The following is a 22,799-nucleotide window of genomic DNA, read 5'->3' on the forward strand; positions in this document are numbered from 1 at the left end:
TTAAGAAGTCCTATATATACACGTATATAAGTATATATACACAAAGTATAGATAGAGGAAAATCAATGGGTTCCTCAAAAACTAACAAAAAATACTTGTGCGAGAACAGATTTTGCTGAAGCATAGGATGCTGCATGTGTAGACAGTAGACAGCAACACAGCTCAACAAAGCTTTAAAAAGAATTAGAGATCTGCCAGCATTGAAATTGAACAAATCTGTTTATATATCTCTATGCATCAGTAATCTGTATAAACAAGCATCTATATTCATGTTTATATTTCAAGCAACATCTCAGTATAAAATGTGAACCCATGTGCTTGTGTAAATAGATCAGATCAGGATGCCCAGATTCTCCACACAGACTTATAAGGCTCTCTGTCTTTAATAATAGGGGCCACACTGCCGCAATCCAATCTGAGAAGGCAACATAAAGGCAGGCGATTGTATTGGCACAACGGAGCTTATGATGGCACATAAATAATTCACATCTCCGTCTGTGTTAAACTACAAAGAGCAGAGCAGTTTCTAGGGCTAAGTCATGTCACATACTGTACACCTGCCATATTAAAGACACCAAGATTGATGCTGTACGTACATATATACTTATGTACCAAGTTATGTATCAATAGTACTATACAATGCTATTCTATTACTAGATTGGGTTACACTTTATTTTTAAATGTCTTAGGGTTAGGGTTAGGGGTCCCACTTTATATTAGGTGTCTTTAACTATGTACTAACATTAAAATTAATCATTAACCCACCCTTACACTTACCCATACCACAAACCAGTCCCTAACCTTACACGTAGCCCACCTCAATAGCAGCAAATGTGTTTTGCAACACAACATCAACACAATAACTACATTGTGCTTATTTTTTATGCAAGTACATAGAGGACACCTAATATAAAACGTGTGACCGGGTTAGGGTTTAAGGGTTTGGTTTGGGGTTAGTTGCATGTAAATATGCATATGCAACATAACATGTTTTTACTTCGGAAAGTACATGTAACGTGTAACAAAGATACTTCAAATAAAGTGTTACCCTATATTACTTAGTATATTGTTCACTGATATTCTATTACTCTGGTAAAATTCATTGTTTCGACTGAACTCGAGACATTTCAGGGCACCCAGGATATATACGATATACTCATCGTGTTTGCCAATGAATATCAAATACCGATTACAAGGTTTAGGACTGAATTGAAAATAAATAATGGTGTAAAATGTCATAAATAGGTGTAAATGTTATAATAGCTGCTGTATATTTCAGTTATAATGGTGCTACTCTCCTGGTCTGATTCTATATGGAAACTAGTGGCTGTTTTATGATGGTTAATGTTTAATGATGGTTAGTGTTTCTATGAATGTAGGCTATCACTAAAATTTTGCTCCGGCTCATATATTTTTAGCTTAAATGTAAGGGCAATAATCTTATATAGTCATCTCAGATAAGTTGTATTAAATTGTTTCATTATTTTTAATAATACAATTTTATTTAAAGACATTTTTATCACGTAATTTAGAAATGTTAAGTTACCTGATAAAACATTTGACACTTTAGGCCTATGTGTGGGAACATTTACATGTTACAAAATATCAGATTTACAAATACTGCCCCAGGCTCAACAGATAGAAAGATGCGAGTTGCCGGACCGTTTGGCATCAGATTATGTCTGCATTAATGATGGCTGCATGGCTCTTTTCAGCAGCAGAAATATTTATGACAGGCAGCCAACCTCTTTCATTCACCGTCTCTATGCAACCGGGGTTATCTGAGCATTTATCTGAGGCCTTGCTGCAGAAATTATGCAGGTGGCATCAGAGAAAGAGGAAAGTAATACACACACCTGCTGCCTGCGCATGCTGACACGAATGATGTGAAGAGAACGTTCAAGGGAAGATATGTGTGTTCTCATTTTGATGGGGGGTTTTATTTTGAACACTGAGGTTGTTTACCTAAGGCAATAAAATATCGCACTATGTCACAATAATAAACTGGCGTCTAAAAAAGGAATTTTACAGGTATTTTCGGGATTAATCTGTTGAGATTAATCCCGAAAATGATGTTGAGAAGCCTATTACAGCATGTCTCGCATTCAGTGCCACTAGAACAGAACAGTTAAAGGGATAGTTCATGTTGTCATCATTTACTCACCCTCAAGTTGTTCCAAACAAAAAGAGTTTATTTCTTCTGCTGAACACAAAAGAAGATATTTTGAAGAATGTAATCAAACAGTTGATGTTCTTCAACATTCTTCAATTCTTCATTGTGTTCCATAGAAATTTTTTTCCTACTAAGGAAGTCAATGGCTATACCACCAACTGTCTGGTTACCAACATTCTTCAAAATATCTTCTTTTGTGTTCAACAGCAGACAGAAACTCACACAGTTTGTTCGGAACATGAAGGTGAGTAAATGGTGAAAGTTTTAATTTGTGGGTGAACTATCCCTTTAACACAGTCATAACACTGAGATTTTTGGGATGTTTTTATGGTATAACGAAATCATTGATTTAAAAAACTGACAGAACTTCTCATGTTTTTTTTCTAGCCTCCCATACTGATCGCTATTGGAAAGCTAGAGCAGATTACCTCATCGGGTTAACAACAATTATGTTTTCTAGCATCTGTTTGAAGACAGGTGATACGCCCTCTGGTCAACCTGTAACCTAACTTGTGTAGCTACTGAAACGTTTACTACAAACACTAAAATAAGATACGTGTATGAAAAAGACAATATGGACTTCACCCTATGACATTTTACTTTTAACTGAAAACCCCCATATTTTTAACCCCCAACTGTTGACTGTGTTTTGGTACATGCAAGCAAGGTAGGTCAATGAAAATCATTTTGGACTAGAAACAATCCAACTACCAGTTTTTTACCTATTTGCTGGTTTTTCGAATATGGTGGCAGTTAATGACCAGGTTGGCCAATTCTTTAAACGTGATTCCAAATCACAGCGACCATTAAATGGATTATAAATCGCACCCTGAAAAAAAAATTCTCAAAAATAAAAATAAACATTACCCAGTCCTCGAAGTGTTTACTGCCGTTATGCAGCAATTCCTCGAACTGAATGGTGCAGTTTGCTACAAAGTCGTCGTAGCCAATCGGCGCGTCATGAAACACCGACAGCTCGATCTTCCGGCCGTCGTGCACCTCCGTTACAAACTCATCGTGCCAGACGGGACTGTTGGTCTTCTGCTTGGTCGAGGTCTGACCCACGCGAAAATCATCAACGTTTAGTGCGATGTACGTGTCCAGCAGGAAGGTTTGCGTCTTGGGGCCGACGGCGTGTCTCAGAGACCAGGCTGTGGGCTTCAGGTCCAAAGCCTCGCTGATCTTAATCTTCAGCAGACCGTTAAAGACCACCATGGCCACTTTCGAGAGCTTTAGTACGAATATTCCACTACAGCGCCTGGTTAATTATTCAACCAGTGTATGTCACGGTCCACCGGTTTGATTTCTGGATTGTTTCTCCTTTTGAAACAACGGTAAAATGCCCTTCGTCGTCCTCGTGGATCTGCATGCAAAGTGTAGAAGGTCCAGACAGAACGGGAATCTATTGCTATGACCTACGGATAACCTGCATGTGATCTTGAAGCTGTCCAAACACCCCTGTAGGCAGTCAATGCAAGTTGGAGCGAAAAAGAAGAGCTGTGTATCAGCACCGATACGACCAGCATTCCACACCTCAAAATATGCCAGAAATATATGCTGGATCTCCTCGGGGTGAGCCTGTTCCCTCGTCTGGCTGGAGCGCTGCTGGATGCGTCTCCTCCGCGCATTGGGAGGAAAGTTATCCCCGCAAAGCGTCGTTCGATTCCCCCCAGACTGGAGAACGTGGACGAGTGTTTTCAAGGGCTCCGCACTCGCTTGCTTCTCCCAGGATTCTTGTTTGACCGTCGGTACTCAGTTTCCTGCAGACCTGCCTCTTTTTCTCCTGACTGTGTGTGTCTGAAGGCTGGTCCAGGAAATGCGCAAAACACGTCAGTTAGTGCGCGGAGAGGGTTGAGTGTGTGCGGCACTGAAGCGGCCCTTCTGGACCCGCTCTCTGGTGAAGCATCATCCACAGAGCTGTAAAGATGAAGTGTGTGTGTGTGAATACCAAGTGTGAATAATGCACCCCGCTCAAGTTTTGCAATGATCACCAATTTTATCATTAATGATTATTTGAACAGAATGGTCTGCCCCCATAGTGATAGCCATTTCTAGAATGATTCATTATTGGTCTTTATGGGTGTTATCCTCATCTTGCACATGGATGTTTACAATGCATACTGTGACAATTCCAGTGCTTCCACCTCTTCCACCAATTTTACTGATGAACAAGATCGAGTTGAACATCTAAAGTCGAGTAAAAATGACAGGAGATGTTGTAGCAACAATTGTTAAATGGATGCAAACAAACATGTTGTTATGACATACGAATAAAACATGTTTACAGTGTAATTGCAAGAAAAAAAACTTAAACTAGATGAAGACATGTTTTTGTATAATATGTACATAACATTAAAAATACTTGGTCTGAAGACAGACTTTTGACAACTGATGACAACTTTGAAGTTGAAAATGTGATATTTTGAGGTCCAGTTTATCGTCATTATAGTTAAGCAAAGCGCCATCTCGTGGGTGGAATTTCCATTACACCAGCAGGCTTAGATGATGCTGTATGTTCAAAAATATCTGGGTAAAGTATTATGAAAGAATTATAAGTAATGTGTTCTGACCACTGTTGCATCGTTCATTTAAATGTCAGAGTTGTTATCAATGGCGCATATTAAAGCACATAATAGCCTATACTTTTCTTGTGCTTTACAAAAGCTGTCCTGTTTGTTCTTTCTGTTGTCTTGAGCTGCCCAATAGTGCAGAACATTTTATTTAGGAATCTGTGATCCTGGTGATTGGAAAATTGAGGTGACTGAGGTGCTCTGTCTGTTTATCATTTAAACAACGTTTAAGATTAGTGGGATAGTTCGCCCAAAAATGAAAATTCTGTCATCATTCACTCACCCTCAGGTTGTTCCAAACCTGTATGAATTTCTTTTCTTTCTTTTTTTTCTGCTGCTGAACACAAAAGAAGATATTTTGAAGAATATGGGTAACCGACCAGTTGATGGATGGGACCCGTCAAATGTTTGGTTACCAACATTCTTCAAAATATCTTTCTTTTTGTGTTCAGCAGAAGAAAGAAACTCATACAGGTTTAGAACAACTTGAGGGTGTAAATGATGACAGAATTTTCATTTTTGGGTGAACTATCTATCCCTTTAAATCATATTCAGCGAGTCTTGAAGTCCAGTAGGTGGCAGTGTCCTTATACAAGACCGTAAAGGTCCCTGCATCATATTGCATTGCCTTTCAAACTGTAAGCATCTTTTGAGTAGATTGTTTGATTTGTTCGTTAATACAAGTGAACAGTATATGGGCATTTATACTTCTCTCAGTCTCAAATCTTCAAAATCATACACAGGCCTAATGTAAAAAGATAAAGAAAATATGATATCTTTATGTAGGCTAGTGACAAGACGATCAGAACAAATCTATAAAACGACCACTTAAAAACTCCATTATTGCAGCATGCTTTATTACAAATACTTTTATTCATCAACTTTGTCTAACAGCTTTGTGTTTGCATCCCTTTATTTTTGCTCATGATTGCACCACATTTGTATATTTGCTCAGTACACACACCATTATAGATTTACAGTGACCGAAAAGGCCACTGTCCTCAGTTTTTGCAGAAAAGCCTACTCAAATATCAGTTATTGATTTGAATATCACTTTATGAACAAAAGCACCTGAGGCATATCTTAACACTAATTGAACAAGAAATGTATCAATTTATTTCTATAAATTGTGGTTGAGAAGATTCCCCCCTTCCATTATGTAAAGCGTTTTGAGTACCCAGAAAAGCGCTATGTAAATGTAGTCTTAGAATCAATTAAGAGCAAAATTCTGCTGGATAATACTATTAAGATAATAACATTACAAGTTTTGCATAACAAATTATCGCAAAGTCTTTTTTTTTCATATACTTAAATGGTAAAGAATGGTATAAACTTTCGAAAACTCCATTTAATGCAATTCATTTGGAACTGTGTCCTTTTTGTCTCAGACACAAAAATTAGATGAGTGATGTCTGCTGGAGGAAGAATGGTGATGTTGTTTGGACATCAGGACTTTTCCCTGAGGCTGATTCTCATCCTGCAGTGACATTAGTCAGAGATGTTCTAGCTCACACTGTATGGCCTCACACGAGTCTAGCATGTGGTGTGAGTCCAAATGATGACATCACCAGTAGGAAGAAAATGAATGCCCCTTTGAGACATTGATAGTGCAGGGTTTATGAGTGTGTATAGGCTCTGTGTTGCAAGAATAGAAGCGGCCATTTAGGGCTCTTTGAGGGTCTTAAAGCTTACTTCATTCCACCCCCGAAATGCCAGCGTCGATGTTCATATACTTAGTGCATCAGAAATCACTGTCGGCAACTGCCAGTAGACATCAGACCTCTGTGGACAATGCTTCTTTGTTTGGACATAAATAGACGCATGAGAGGCCGTTCTGAACAAACTTAAACCCCATGACAAGAATCATATGTAACATGGCACATTCAATTTTGTGCATCGGTTTGGATTTGTATATGTAAAAAAAAAAAAAAAAAATCATAACATGCCCCATATGTGAATCAAAACACATGTATCTTGTCTAATAAAGCATATAGGCCTACATTTATGGCTGAGCATTTTTGGTCCGGTGGACTTTTAGTGTCCCTTAAAACATGTTACTAGTATAGTGAACAATGTCAAACAGTGGATATACATGTATCATTTTGACATTTCCCTAAAATATCATGTCCACCACATGTGGTGTAAATTACATTTTAAATATTTTTGTAATAAAATAGCAATTATCGCTGTAACCTCATTATCGTGTTTATTTTATACACTTAGCACTTTATGTTTCCTAAATAACTTTTAGTTATTAACTCAGATTTTTTTTCTTGCACTTTTTGACAAAATTTATTTCACAAAATTACAGCTTAATTGAAAATGATGCACAATAAAAAATATTCTGACTCTATTATAACATTATACAATATTCTAAACAGATAATCAAAAACACTCTTTTATAGATAGATAGATAGATAGATAGATAGATAGATAGATAGATAGATAGATAGATAGATAGATAGATAGATGGATATTTGTTTCAGTGCTTCAGCAAATCATTTTTATTTTATATAGCTAAACTATTTGTATATTTTATTATTATCATTAGCCAATTTAAATATATATATATATATATCTGTACATAGGCCTATATCACATTTATAATTCATTAGGTTACATTCATTATTTTTTGTGATATTGTCAGCGTTTCCTTTTAAGAATTAATGACGGCATGAATCACTCTCCTATTGATAAGCAATACACACACACTGTGCGGTTAAAGGCAACAGATGGCTACTTTGTCTGATTGACTATAATCATTAATCATTCATCCCTTGGCACTCATGCATTATCTCGGGTCTCCACGTTTTCAGGGTGGCAACCGAGGCAACGCTCTCTCGAACTGCACTCTCATTGGTTCGCCCCCACGCTCGTCACTCCCCCATCCGTCGGAAGTGCGTTCTCGCCCTGCGTCTCACTACAGTCTCAGCTCGCCTGCAAGCTCGCGCTGTCGGCCTGTTCTTCACGCGTTTGCTCGGCTTGTCAAGCAGAAGTATGGGCTCAGTGGATCGGAGATTGGCCTTGGATTATGCTGCCGTTCCAACCGACCAGAATGATGCGGGATTCGGTTGTTCTCCTGTTTTATAAAAGCAAACCTCGGGAATGAGCACTTCTGCTTCTTCGCTCGTGTTTTATTCGCCAGGGCTGAGCGTAGGCTATATGGGACAGTAGCGAGTCTAACAGCTTTAACAGCCTTCTTTTGTAGACAAAAGAAGGCTGCGAAGTAATATTCACAAATTAAAGAGGTAAGTACGCAAGTTGCGTTATGCATTCTCTGGATTGCAATGCTTTGCGCATTTTAACACGCTTTATTTTTATGCGCGATTTAATGTAACGGAACGCGTGTGATGTCACCGCTGGTTTTGCATGTTTCCCCTCTACGAATGTTACAATGTAACATTCCAACATCCTCCCGTGTGTCTCTCTCTCTCTCCCTCTCCCTCTCTCTCTCTTCCGTGCGCTCCCTCTCCACGTTGCTCAGCTCATTCACTCGATACCTGGACACCACTTAAAATACTCTTTACTCTCTAAAAGAGATTTAATTCACCAAAGTGATGCTGAGTGTTATAGATCCTTGTGCGTTGAATAAAGTGAGCAACGATATTTTGTTACGCACTGAGGGCAATCTATACTATACCTTTTACAACATTTGTAATTGTTCTCCACCGACAATTTAAAGGGTTAGTTCACCCAAAAAGGAAAATTATATCATTAACTACTCACCCTCATTGTTCATCTTCGAAACACAAATGAATATCTTTTTGACGAAATCTGAGTTTTCTGTCCCTCCATAGACAGCTACGCAACTACCACTTTGTCGCTTCAAAAAGTTCATAAAGAGATTGTAAAACTAATCTACATGGATTGAGCGGTTTAGTCAAAATTTTCTGAAGATAATCAACTGCTTTTTATGGTGAGCGGATTGAATTTAGGCTTTTATTCACATATAAACATTGATCAGTGACCATAAACAGAAGCTCAACCGAAATTGCTTGATGGGCGAGAACAAACCTCATTGGTTCTTCGGAAGCTCAAACTGCATAATGCATGAGAGTGATCCTCATTGGTTCTCACGTGTCAAGCAGACATGCTTGAGCTTCTGTTTACCACAACTGATGTGTGCGTTGATGAATGTTTATGTGAATAAAAGCCTAAATGAAATCTGTTCATCATATAAAAGCAATCGTGTCTCTGCCAAAAAAAATTTACCGAATTGCTCTGTTCATATGGATTAGTTTTACGATCCCTTTATGAACTTTCTGTTGCATTAAAGTGATAGTTGCGTAGCTGTCTATGGAGGGACAGAAAGCTCACAGATTTCATCAAAAAGATCGTCATTTGTGTTCCGAAGATGAACGAAAGTGTTTATTAGAGACTAGTAATTAATGACAGAATTTTCGTTTCTGTGTGGACTATCCCTTTAAGAGCTAGTGACGGATCTACTTAAGAGCAGTCAGGTGGTTCAGTTTCTTATCATTCTCAGCAGCATCTAGTTTGTAGCTTACTGATATCACTTGAGTCCTAGTTATGGGTAGTTATAACGTGTCCACCTTCAAGATGTTGGGTGGAAATGTATAGGACACCATAAGGAAAAGTATTTAATGGCTTGTGACTGGTCACCATTTCTTTAACTTTTCCCCACATTTTTAATCATCTTTTTGCATTTGTATTAGATATACATTGTGGCAGATCATTTTTTATAAGGACAAATATTCCACATAGTTCCCCTTATATTTTAAGAAGAGTGGTTGATCTGTGTATTAATTTCTCTTTTGCTTTATTGTGTGGCACTCAGAATCAACTGTCATTTGTTAAATCATTTTATTTGTTAATAAGGTTAATCAGGGTTTTCTGTCGCAGTAAACCAATCCGAGTCTTTGTCTCTGTACGTAATGGTCTGCAAATAACTATTCCTTTAAAAAAAATTCTCCTCTCAAAAGAAAACGCACTTCCGCCCCTTTAATGTTGTCCAAAAGCCAGGCCACTCATCTGGACCCCATGAGAATAGGCGTGTCGAACTGAGAGAAAATTGCAGAGGATATTTTCTGGGTTTAATATGGGGCTCCTTTAACAGTCGTAGTCTAACGTTATTTGTCCAGTTTTGAAACACACAGCTCAGCTATATCTTCAGGTCCTTATAGATTTCTGTTCTACATTTTCTCTGATTATAATGTTTCTTTGTGTGTTGTCATGTCTGTAGTTTAACACCCTTTTTCCTCCCTTTCTCAGTCTTGCTCGACACACTTCTTCTTCGCTCTTCCCACACATTGCAATACATTCAACCCATCCATGTATTAGCCTAGGTTTTATTTTCGAAATAGCATTAGCATATATAATCAATAAACTTCTTTTGGGTCACTTCTTTGGAATACTTTAGCATCTTCTTTGGTTATGTTCAGGATATCAGTCAAAATCCATTGTTTGTGATTATCCGATTGAAATCCGATCAGATCCGATCATTGCCGTTGAAACTAATGCGGATATTGCGGAAAATGAAAGAGCGGCATGGGCGCACAAATCAGATCTGAACAGTTGCTATACACAATGTGGACAGTCAGTAATTTTAGATCAGATTCCAATCGGATACACAATAACCGGATTTTGACTGACAGTGTGAACGTAGCCTTTGATATCTGATCAGAGAAGAGCCCAGCTTATTAGGACACCGGGTAGGGATGGATGAGCTGCTGAGCTCATAACACTCATTCACACTGGCACTTCATCCATGCATTCATGACCCACACCAACAAATTGAAGTGCCTTTACGCAGGAGAACTACTCGAGAGGAATTTCATATCCTGAACTGCTGGTCTGATAATGGCATATTCTTGAGCTCTGGCCTTGTTAATTTTGGGGAACTCTCATGCTTTTCTGCGTCTTCTCATTCGAGAGGGAGTTGGATCAGAATAGTTTATGAGAGAAGACAGACTGTCTCTATTTGACTGTCTAATTAGGAGTCTGGAGAAGAGGCTTCTAAAGAGAACTTCAGAACGGCATGCACAGTCAAAGAAGTGAGGGTTATCAAACTGTTCTGATTATGCATCATCTTTGCACTCATTTATCAGCAGAGAGAAGATCACAACAGTTGTGTTCCTGTCTGGTGTTCGTAAAGGGGTCATGAATTGAGAAATAAAATTTTCCTTGATCTTTTGACATGTAAGAGGTCATTGTACTGTAAAAAATAGCCTGTAAGCTTCAAAATTCAAAACTTCCTTGTTTGTCCAAAAACAGTTTTTATTGAAACCAAGCTGTCCAAACGACTTTTTTTGGATTCTGTCACATTATGACACAATAGTGCGACGAAACACCTCCTCTGTCGAAGAAAATTAACGCCTATTTCTACATCATTGCCTCTTTAGCCCCGCCCTCCGATTCACGCATGTCATGTAGTACACTACAATAAGTTGGCAAAACTCAAAAAAATTAAGGCAATCAGTTGCCTAAATTTTTACGTTAAGAAAGTCAAAGTGTAACTAAGCAGAACTGGCATATTTTTATTTTGTATTCAGACATTTTACTTGTTCTTATCTCGAAATGTTTGAGTATACTAATTAATACGTTCAACTTAACGTTCTACTCAACTTAACCTTAATGTGAAAATTTTTATTTGTATGTACTTAGTTAGCAATATCAAGCTAGTTTAATAAATGCTAAGTTACTAATTTGATAACATGTTAACAATCGCATGGTACAGCGCTTGGTGTATGAGTACCGCATTTTAAAGCCTTTAGTAAACTTGTTCTCAGACCAAGCCGCATGCACCACTTGTCACCAGGATGGTAACTCTCCTAACAGAAATTCTTCTAAATTAGCATAACAAAACATTAATCACTACTAAATCTCCTACTTAACATTAATCTTGCAAAAAAAAAAAAAGAATATTACTTATTTTTAGCATTTACTCTCCCTTTCGAGTGCCATGGGCAAAGCATGCTGGGAAATAGAAATCCCAGCCCAGTTTCAGTTAAACTTAAGTTCGTCTAAATTAAAAGAAATAATTTTATAAAACTCAAAACAATGAAACAGTTGTTTACTTAAAATAATATATCAGTTCTCTGAACTTGAAAGAAAAAGAAAGTGCTAAATGCTCACAAAAGTTAATTTGACTAAACAAATTAGTTTAATTTAAGTTTGTCCTACTCAGACTAATTTGAGCTTTAGGGTTTACAGTGTAGTAAATACGAGACAGGCACAAACACAGGATTACTCCAGCAACAAAACGATAGAGATGCCTCTGAGGATTACAAGTTTTCCAGTGCCAAGTTGTGGGAAAACGCTGTCTTTGGATTGCCATCCTTGTGATCCTAACATTAAGAAAAAGTGTGGATGAACTTTATTTTAACAAAGTTCCAGATCACGTCAGTAAGACGCTGTTCGTTTGTTCACTTAATTTTACTGTGGATTCATTTAAAAAAAAAAACAAAAAAAAAAACATGCAGTGATGGCTACATTAGATCCGACAGCAATGTTGCAACACACAAGTGTGAGTAACAGTATTTTTACCATGTGTCACTATTGCTTTGAGTGTTTATACTGTAGCACTGCAGTCAACCTGTGAATAGTTCTGATGATAGTTGTGATTTGCTGTTCTTTCCTTTTGCGTTTAATGGGTTAATACGGCGGATTCCCAGATATGGAAGAACACATGGAAAACGCTGCTTTTGTTATTGTTTTGATCTCGCTGTAATCCTGAATAAAAGCTTCAGGGAGCGACATTTTCTGTTTTGTCATTACAAGACATTACAACACACTTCATTTTATTTAAAACATGACACTGTTAATGACAATGTACATCTTTTTCACTTTATGGAAAAGGATGAATGATGAATTGTCAAGTCACCTTCATTTATATAGGTATAACCTATAAGAACGACAGTGCGACAAACAATGGTACATATTCATTCATTCATTCATGACTCCGTTTACACGAAACGTTGAAATTTATCCTGTCAACTATGATTGTGGATAAACCATATGTAAACCACAATGTTTCACATTGTTGGCAAATGTTTCAACTATGTAATGAGATATTTTTCAAATCAATTCCACACGTGTAATGGTGGGGACGTTGAAATAATTTTAATATACAAGACTATTACACAATCATAGCAGTGGGCATTTACTTCCAAGTCTTGAATGTCGCTCAATCAAAACTGAGTGTTTGAAAGAGAGGGTCAAAAACAGGATAGAATAGCTTATTACTTCTAAACATTATAAGGGGACCTCAGAGAACATCATAAATGCAGTTCATGACCATCATCATAAAGCAGTAGAATAAAATGTCATTTTATCTCAATAGTTCACATAAAAATTATACCATTTCATCATCATTATTTCCTCTCCCTATGTCATTCCAACCTTTTCGTTATCTAATTTTTTCTTCTGTGAAACACAAACAAGGCCTTAGGCAGAATGCTTGAACTTTTGTCAATACAATGAAAGTGAATGGCAGTTTATATCTCCAATTTATTTGAATTTTTTTTACTGAAACTGAAATATAATTGGTAATTGAACATGGTATGCTGTCCAGGGTGGTGTGTTCTCAGATGAAAAATTAAAACTCAGTAAAGTTCTTTGGCAACGAGCCGCCTCCTGAACAAATATTACATATTGCTACTTTAGCTTTGGCATTAAGTGTGTCCACACTGCTGATATTTTTGGTTCATCTGGTTTAATCTGGTTTAACTTATTCACATTGTGTGCCATAAGCTTGGACATTCTGACGTATATCACCTTTGTTTCATAGGAAAACAAATTAATTATACAGTTTAGTCATAATGACATGAAGTTGGGTAAATTGTCAAATGTTTCTTTTTTCAAACTATCCCTCTTCAGGTTTTCAGGTAGTGTCTGTAAATAAAGACATGCTCAGAAATGTTCTTCAACCTTTTTTTCAGCCCTGGAACAATGTTTGGAGAGAATATCCTCTCTGTGCATTCGTTCTTGGAAGCCAGAGCTGTTTGTTTTTGTGAAAGTGATTTGCATAGTCAAGGAAAAAATTATGCCAACTCGCGTGGAAAAAGACAAAGCCGATGCGTCTGATATTGCAGTTCATTAGAGATGTACCTGGAGGCTGGAAGGGCAGAGCGTGTGAAATAAAAGAGCCCATGTCTCATCACATCGTATTTGGAGTGTTATGTGAACATTACTCTGCGGGTGCAATGTTATTTTTTTGCCTAGCGATCAGCAACAGTAAATGTGAAATTGTTGATTTAATGTGTGTTTGCCAAAGATCGACTTCTCAGCACATGCGCACTCAATAAAACGTTTATAATTGTTGCTGCAGTGAAGCTGGATAGTTGGAATTGCTTAGAACATTGATGTTTGTAGCGCTGGATCATTAGATGGCCCTATCTCAGTGTGTAAGTGTTTCTTCACTCTTATATAACTCTCTCCGCAACATCCTACTGCTCTTCACTGGCATATTTTTCATGTTTTACATTGGCTTAACATGTACCAAACAGTTTAGATACATTAGTTATTTGCCCATTTAATTTTGAATGTTGACCGATAATGGAAGAGATTTGGTGTCTTCATTAAATTATTATGTGAAGAATAAAATATGTTTGAAGATGATGCATTTGAAAAACTATTTTGTAGGCTGTGTGATTTGCTTGTGCATTGGTCCTGGTAGTTTGGTCATTCTTAATTCTGGGTAGGGTGGTATTGTTTGAAGTTACGTCCCGTAGTAAAAGGAAGCAGCACCACCTCTTAAATATGAAAACAACACCTGATGCCAAACTGGACTCTGGTAATGCCCTTTAAACTAAGAACCTTTGCAGTTGTACAGTGCACAGTGAGAGTGCTATTTAGACTTTCAGGATCTGCTTGGCGGGCGTTTTAAATCATGAAATCAATATATGGTTGATTTAACATAAAGCAATTCAGCTTATGTAATGCAGTTAAGTTAGTAAGTTGTAATGCATTAGTTAAGAATGCAATGTCATAAATGCTGTACATAAAATAAATAACATGGATATTTTTGCATACTCCAACCAATTTTTAGTTGTGTACTGGAAATGTGATTGAACAGAATGTTTACACCATGTTAAATACTGTTTGATACTTCTACTGACTTCTGTCCCAGAACCTAATAAGGAATACTAAGTTCAGCCAGTTAACTGACATAGGCCTTGTCCCAAATTTGAGATTTCTATGAGATCATTGAGTGTTGTTTCTTGTAATACTCCAATTTCTTTGTTTATGGGTTGTACATTTTTCTGTCTTCAGTTTTTTTGGTGAATACTGATTAAATATTGTCTATAATATTTATCAATTAAAATGTTTCTCTAATCGGTCGACCGCAGTTTGCGAGCACCCTTCTGAATCAGTAGATGACAAACGGGACACCATGCAGTCCCTTGGACTTCACGTGTGCATGAGAGAACGAAGGCCACGAGACTGCAAGTCCACATCAAGTGCGCCATTTAAGACGGAGCTGTACTGTCATGACTCATGATGCTCTGAGAGCAAAATGATATTTTCACTGCTCATCTTTGTGGTTTTATTTGTGTGCCCTAGTAAAGAAATGCGCAATATATACTAGTGGTCAATCACCAAGGCCGATATTTGGCCGTTTTTAAATATCGGCATTAGCCGATAAGTTTTTCCATTTGGCTGATTTGTTGAAGCGGGACTTTTATCTTGACAGCGCTGAGAACACCCTCATCTTCTATCTAACGTGTTATAGAACTGTAACACAAAGTAGGCGTTATATACATTTATTTTTTTATAGCGTTTGTTTTTATATTATTATTAATAGAAAGACAAACACTACAATACTTACTCATTTATCGTTGACATTTAGCAAATACACATTTATATAATTTAAACAAATCTTTGAATGTATAATAATAAACCTTTAATTTTACAAACCTTGCAGATTCCAGCCATGAAGTCTTCTGAACTGTGCATTTGTAGATTGCATAAAATGTGCATGCTGTGCATAACGGTCCGTGCGATTTGCATGCGGACAGGAGAGCTCAGCTGTTACTGGACACGCACCATAGACAAACATTAAACCTTGATTTCAAACTATGCTGCACTGTCCAGTTTCCTATTACATCATATTCCAGTCGTTTTCACTGTGTGCTGTATGTAAAATTTGTGTCTTTATTTAAAGAAATATGATACCCAGTGCGCACAAACCTACTTATGTTTACTTCCTTTTTATTAATATTTTTTACAATGTCTTTATTTGTGAAAAATACTGTAATAGGATTACAAAATCAAGACATTGACACCAGAAGAATAAGTCAGTTTTTTACAGATTTAAAAAATTCATTTTCAAATAGTTTAATACATAAGTAAAATAAGTATAAATTATTTATATATATTGGCCATTGGCCACCCTAATCTCTTAAGATATCTGCATTGGCATTCAAAAAATCCAGTATCAGTTGACACGGAGATAAATGTAGCTTCTAGTGTTGGTATGATTTGGATATGAGAATTACGAAATCCCATAATATTCAGTCTTTTCAGATTATTTTGGAGTTTCTCTGAGGTTTATTGCAAGATCTTTTCAAATATTAAGTTTTCATTTTAATTTCATATGTATTATCTTGGCATTAGACTAGTCAACCATATATTTTCCTCTGTGAAGATGATACGTTTGGTCTCCTCTTATAATGTGGAGATCTGAGCATGATCTGCCGGTGGCCTCAATTTAGAATAATTTGTGCAGTACAACCACAGTGTTTTAAGCAAGATCAGCACTTTTTCTTTATGACAAAAAGGGAACAGTAACCGCCTCTCAGACAGACCGTTTTTGTGTCTGTCTACATGTTCTCTGTCAGTGTTCCCCCTATCTATACTTCTGTCTTGTCTTCACCTCTCTCTAGTCTGTCTGTGTGTGTCTGTCTGTCTGTCTGTCTGTCTGTCTGCTACCATGACAGTGAAAGTTCTTGGTCAGGTCCAGACTGGCTCAGTAATACAGTACATACCAGCAGATCAGCTGTGAGCAGAGATCCCTCAGTTCATTTATAGCCATGGCCTTGTGTCAATGCATGTCTGCCTGGCAACTCTGTGCTAACTGTACCACTCCAGCACCCAGCCACTATACACATGCTCTTTGTGTATAACATTATGCACACATTATTTGTGCTCACACACCTGACACGTTTTAGTGCTGTTTTATCTGTCTAATATGTATCATACACCATTTTTTTTTAAACTACAATCTTATCAGATAACCTCAGCTCCCAGGTTTAAATACTATTCTAACGTATCATGCTTTCATTTCAGTGCCCTAGGAATGTACCTTTATAGACCATCTCACATCCAGTGTGCACAAAAATGTCACGTATTTCTTTTGGCCAAATAATTTTTTTGTTGTTTTTTTTGTCTGTAGTTTACACACTGTCGCTGCTCTTATGTATGAACAGCGAAAAGATTTTCATTGTTATTTTTTTGTTTCCCTGATAGGTTGTCTCCAATCTATGGAGAAAGTGGGCAAGATGTGGGGTAACCTCAGGAGTAGATGCCATGCCCTCTTCCACAAGGATGGCACAGAGTCCAATCTGTGTAGCCAGGACTTAGATTGTGTTCACTGTGTGGTGGACTTGGGCAGGGGAGCACATGCAGAACCCTATGAAACTAGGTCTTCCACACCCTCACGGACTTTGTCACCACTCCCACTGGTTACTGGAAGACGCAGAGGCCATAACTGTGTGGCAGATATTCCCCAGATAGTAGAAATCTCCATTGACAAAGAGAGCGATGATGCAAGGAGGGGCCCCCTTGTGCGTAGGGACTCCTACTCACGTCATGCTCCCTGGGGAGGTAAAAAGAAACATTCTTGCTCAACTAAAACACAAAGTTCACTTGAGGCTGACAGGCGAATGGGACGCTCAAGAGGAAGTACAGCCAGGAGGGAGCGCCGTTATGGAGTTAGCTCCATCCAAGAGATTAATGATTCTGTAGGAGCTGGCAGCAGTGGGCGCAGCCTTAGCACCCGTTCTCTGCGGCAGCGACTTCGAGACACCGTAGGCTTGTGCCTTCCTACCACCACGCACCGCCGCTCTCAGTCAGCCAAAGGTCAGGTGTCCTCCAAACGTAAGATCCACCTGACGGAACTGATGCTTGAAACATGCCCTTTCCCACCGGGTTCGGATCTGGCCAACAAGTGGCACTTAATTAAGCAACATACAGCACCAGTCAGCCCTCATTCCTCAACTGCTCTTTTGGATGCATTTGATTCAGCACATTCTTCCCCTGAGGACGAGGAGGAGAGACTGCGTGAACGACGTAGACTTAGCATAGAGGAAGGAGTGGATCCCCCTCCAAATGCACAGATCCATACACTGGAGGCAACTTCACAGACCTCTTCCCTCTATAAACTGGGACCAAAGATGGCTCCTGTTGTTGGGGAAGGACTTGTGGAGGGCAGGAGCCTGGGAACAGTCTCCTCCATTTCTGGGGGGTTATCGGGAATTGCTGCACAAGTTGCAGCGAGTTTGGCAGTGCCATCTCACACTGTTGACTGTGACTCTGAGGAGGACTCAACTACCCTTTGCTTACAGACACGAAGGCCCAAGCAGAGGCATGCCTCTGGAGACACTCACTGCTCCAGACAGCCAGGGCCTTGGAAGGTCCACACACAGATTGACTATATCCATTGTTTGGTTCCTGACCTACAGGCCATAACTGCACTTCCTTGCTATTGGGGGGTGATGGACCGTTACCAAGCAGAGGCACTGCTGGACGGACGACCAGAAGGAACCTTCCTGCTACGTGACTCTGCACAGGAGGACTACTTGTTCTCCGTTAGTTTTCGACGCTACAATCGGTCGCTGCATGCACGCATTGAACAATGGAATCACAACTTTAGTTTTGATGCGCATGACCCCTGTGTCTTCCACTCCTCCACGGTAACAGGCCTGCTTGAGCACTATAAAGACCCCAGTGCCTGTATGTTCTTTGAGCCCCTGCTCACTGCTCCCTTACACCGGACTTTCCCTTTCAGCCTTCAACACCTGGCGCGAGCCGCCATCTGCAGACGCACCACCTACGATGGCATTGGTGCCTTGCCACTGCCTCCAACCATGCAGGACTTCCTCAAGGAGTATCACTACAAACAGAAAGTCCGTGTGCGCTGGCTAGAGAGAGAGCCGCCATTCAAGGTCAAATGAGGTCTGGTTCCGTGCCGAGAGAGGCAGAAGTGTGGGCAAGAGCTTTACCGCCAGAGGAGTCTGTGTCTCATATTATCAATCATACTGCTGGCTTTAGACACAAGGCAAAAGGGGATGTTATGAACTTCCGGCAGTTTTTTCCTGCTAATACTACACGTGGAATCCATACATATGTTTCAATGCAGTACATTCTGTCAAGCTAGCTTATGTGCTGAAGTGTTGAGCATGCTGGGAATGAGATGGTCTTATTCTCTCTGCTCTTTTTCAAATGACCTTATATCCAGTAGATCTTCACTAGCATGCCTCCTGCATTCTATCTTCTAGTGTTTTACACTATTTTGAGCAGTAAAACTGAGTGTTGTTACATTAATTAGCCTCATTTGTAAGGCAAATGGATGAAATCTATATTAGCTTAGTCCGGTGATTAAAATATATTCATCAAATAATCTTGGAACACTTGATACCTGAATATCTGCTACTCTCTAAAACTTAATGTTAAACATCTAGACACGTTAACTATATGACTATTTGCTAAATAATGGCTAATTTATCAGCAATACCTTCAAGATACTTTACAGCACCCTCCAACAAGTGTCAAGTTCCCTGAGACAGCACTTGTTAAGCCTTGTGTACATGGACTGAATCACAGTTATACATGCACTTCTCAGAACTAAGCATGTTTTATTTTTAAAATCAAGGCAGACAGAAGTGAAAGGCATGAATTAATTGCGTTAGGAGGAAGGAGCTATTATATGCAAAAAGCTACTTTTTCCTTTTACCCAGTGGCCCTAGAGTGGGAACACAGGCACAGTGCACCATGTGCCATATGATAGAAAGAACAGATTATTTAAAACTGGGCCCTCCTGTAGTGTCATATCCCAACATAATTCTTGTTTTAAACAATCTATTTGACTATTTTCCATTTTTATCATTGACAGTCTAAAATGACATAGGGCACTTTAATTGTTGTTTGCGTACCACACAATGACTTAAAGACTCAAGTACATGCATATAAACAGATTGGTTGTCTGTATGTTTTTTTTTTTTTTTTTTTGGACCTTATTCATAGGATGTCAGTTTATCCCCCATTTTCCCAGCACGAGTCACCCGAAGTTTATGTTAGTGTCAAGTATCTCTTACCTTGCCTGTGCATATGGTATTTGCTCAAAGCTATATTTTAGCTAACATGGTTCTATATGCAACAACCGGAAATGGACCAAGAAAGTCCTCTGTAAAACTTGTATAGATACCTCTAAGATTATTTTCCCTTTAGATATTGTTGGAACACAAATGCCATCACTGCGTATATATTTTGTTTGTAGGATTGATGTCCAGTTGTGTTATAAAGTGTGGTTGGTTTCACTTGATAATGTTGTACTTTTATTCATTATGAAGCATGCAGCTATGCTTCCCTTGTCATAATTGTGTGCACTAGTGATTGAGATTCCCTGAACACTGTAAACAACATAGTTATAAAACTCTACACTTTTGATGTTCTTGGCTTTACACAAAATTTTTAATTAAGGCCAACAAAATCATGCTCATGTTTATTATCAGATGTTCAGCATTGCAATGGTAGACTTTTAAGTTCCAGGCAGACGTCAGGCCATGCATAATTATGTAAAACTGATACATTTTGCTTGATGATCAGTGACCAAAGGTGTGTATCTCTAGGTTGTTATTGTGAATGAGAAATCTTCCACCATGCCTCTTGATTATTTATATTGAGCTCAATAGCTTAATTATAGTGTCCAGTTTTCTGGCAGAATAGCACCCATTTTGAAGCCATTTATTTGAACTGCAATTAAATTCTTTCAGAACACGCCTCGGTTGTCGCTGAAAGGAAGTCATTTTGTTAATTTTAACATTTCTTTCACTCTATTTTTCCACTTGAATGACCTAAATGAATACTCAAAACAACCATCTTAAAATTTCTTCCACCCTGCACACTGTATGCTCTGTATACAGGCTCATACTATGTCAACTGTGTAGCGGTACATGTCAGATGATGTCATCTGCTTTTAAGACTTTAGCTTTGAGAATAATATACCTTTCATTGAATCTACAGACAGAATATGAGCACTTAGCCACAGCTAGCAGTTTCACAGCTGCTCCCGAGCCTGCCCTACTGAAGAAAAGCCATCTGAAACCAGCCTAAGCCGGTTTGCTGGTTTTAGTTGATCTCCCAGGTTTTAGGCACTTTTCTGCTGGTCAGACTGGGAGACCAGATTGACCAATTCAAGACCAGCTTTGCCAGGCTGACACACCAGCCTAAACCAGCTAAAACCAGCTTAGGCTGGTTAAAGCAGGTTTTTATTTAAAAAAAAAGAAAAGAAAAGAAAACATTTATAGATTATATTTGACAACTATTATGTGTAATCCAGTTTTTCATGTTTGTTAGGATATGGTAACATGGTAATGCCATGGCATTTGGACATGTACCATCGTAGTGCTATGTTTTTTTAGGACATGTTCCATGGTAATTCTGTGGTATTTTTTGAAGTACTGTGGAGTAATTTGGTATATGAAAAAGTACCATGGTGTTATCTTCTGATGACAACACTGTAACCTACGACGAAAACAAACAAACGAAAATTTTCAAACATGAAGGTTCAACGATGCTGAAGGTGTTCAGCAGACATTCATGATGCTCTTTTCCCATTTCAGGAATGAGCTCAGATTATGTAAACAGCTGCATTTATGGCAGAAAGCATAATTTTCAAGGGTGTTGGTTTGAGGGCTGTTAAATGCTTAGTGACAGCCTGTTCCTCACCAAATCCTTTGGATTTTTTTTAAAACTCTGGCAAACTCATGTAGTCATTTGGGACTTTCTATGCCACTGCAAAGTGAGCGAGCCTCTCCTGGCAGAGTTACACCCTGCCCTGCCTTACAGGCACTAATCACAGGCTAAATTTAATATGCTAGCCTCTAAATTTACCACCTGCAAAAAGGACCACTTTGTGTTTCTTGATGGGTGCTGTGAAAATAGAGAAGAGAGGGACTTTTTGCTCTAATTTTTCCTCTTCCTTCCCAGTCTGACCACATCCTCAGCATCACCCTCTTTCTTGGATATGTAGCGCTGAAAGCAGAGAGCACATTGTTTGTCTAGTCTGGATGCTATGCTAAAGTTAGCATTAGCAAGCGGCTAACACACACAGTGCTCCATTGAGGAACATTGAGTGCTGCGAGGAATGGGGCTGTGTTTGAAACCGCAGTCGTTATTTAGTTAATAGTTTAGAGAAAGTATTATGAGGGAAGTATAACACACCAAACTAACCCAACACAGTGTTCTCAGCAACTCAGGCCTGGTTTATTGCCTCTAAAATAGGGACTGCAGAAGTCAACAAAGATTACAGTGAGGAGTTTTGTTTTGAGACTTCTATGAGCTGTGTCTTGTGCTTATGGCCTGGGGATGCTTTGTCTTTGTTTTCATGGTTAACAACTAGATCATTCTGAAACCGCTTCTCTATACTGAGGAGTCTGATGTTCTTTCTGCCCTTTTTCCCCATGGGAATTTGTCAGCCACTGTAGCAAATACTGACCATATGACCATGTCAAGTATAGAACCTGTTTGCAAACTAGCCAGTGAAAAAAAAAAAAAAAAAAAAGACATTCACACATACTCCAAATGTGTACCCATAATTGTTTGATGTTGAGGTGTACAAATAAATTATAGAGTAAACTTTATTCTACAGAGTGTGGCAGGGCAGCCATTGATCTTGAACTTACTAATCCTTTTGTTTAGATCATAATTCTTTCAGCTCTCCTTTAGTGCCAACGTGTAAAGTTCTGGGGCCTCATTTATGAAACATACGTATGGTCATCCTAAATGTGAAAGCATGATCATTACCTACGATTAAAAAACTGAAAATGAGATGATAAAGTGATAAACTGGTATCTGCCGTCATTCAATGCAACAAA

The 22,799-nt window shown here is 38.5% G+C and overlaps 2 protein-coding genes across 2 annotated transcripts in view; one reads left to right on the forward strand and one right to left on the reverse strand.

Annotated features, from left to right (window-relative positions):
- The window catches only part of prkceb (protein kinase C, epsilon b), a 111,391-nt gene extending 107,419 nt beyond the window's left edge, over nucleotides 1-3,972 (reverse strand). The window contains exon 1 of the mRNA XM_084392002.1: nucleotides 3,041-3,972. Coding sequence (XP_084248128.1) covers nucleotides 3,041-3,388 — 348 coding nt within the window. The 5' untranslated portion in view covers nucleotides 3,389-3,972. The remainder of the gene's footprint in view (nucleotides 1-3,040) is intronic.
- A 3,672-nt stretch (nucleotides 3,973-7,644) lies between these two features.
- On the forward strand, nucleotides 7,645-21,197 carry socs5b (suppressor of cytokine signaling 5b). The gene is made up of 2 exons (XM_084390751.1): nucleotides 7,645-7,991; nucleotides 17,173-21,197. The coding sequence occupies exon 2, from the start codon at nucleotides 17,187-17,189 to the stop codon at nucleotides 18,876-18,878; it is 1,692 nt and encodes a 563-aa protein (XP_084246877.1). The 5' UTR covers nucleotides 7,645-7,991; nucleotides 17,173-17,186; the 3' UTR covers nucleotides 18,879-21,197.
- The last annotated feature ends 1,602 nt before the right edge of the window (nucleotides 21,198-22,799 follow it).

The sequence above is a fragment of the Rutilus rutilus genome (assembly GCF_951802725.1).
Source record: "Rutilus rutilus genome assembly, chromosome: 20".
Taxonomy (NCBI): domain Eukaryota; kingdom Metazoa; phylum Chordata; class Actinopteri; order Cypriniformes; family Leuciscidae; genus Rutilus; species Rutilus rutilus.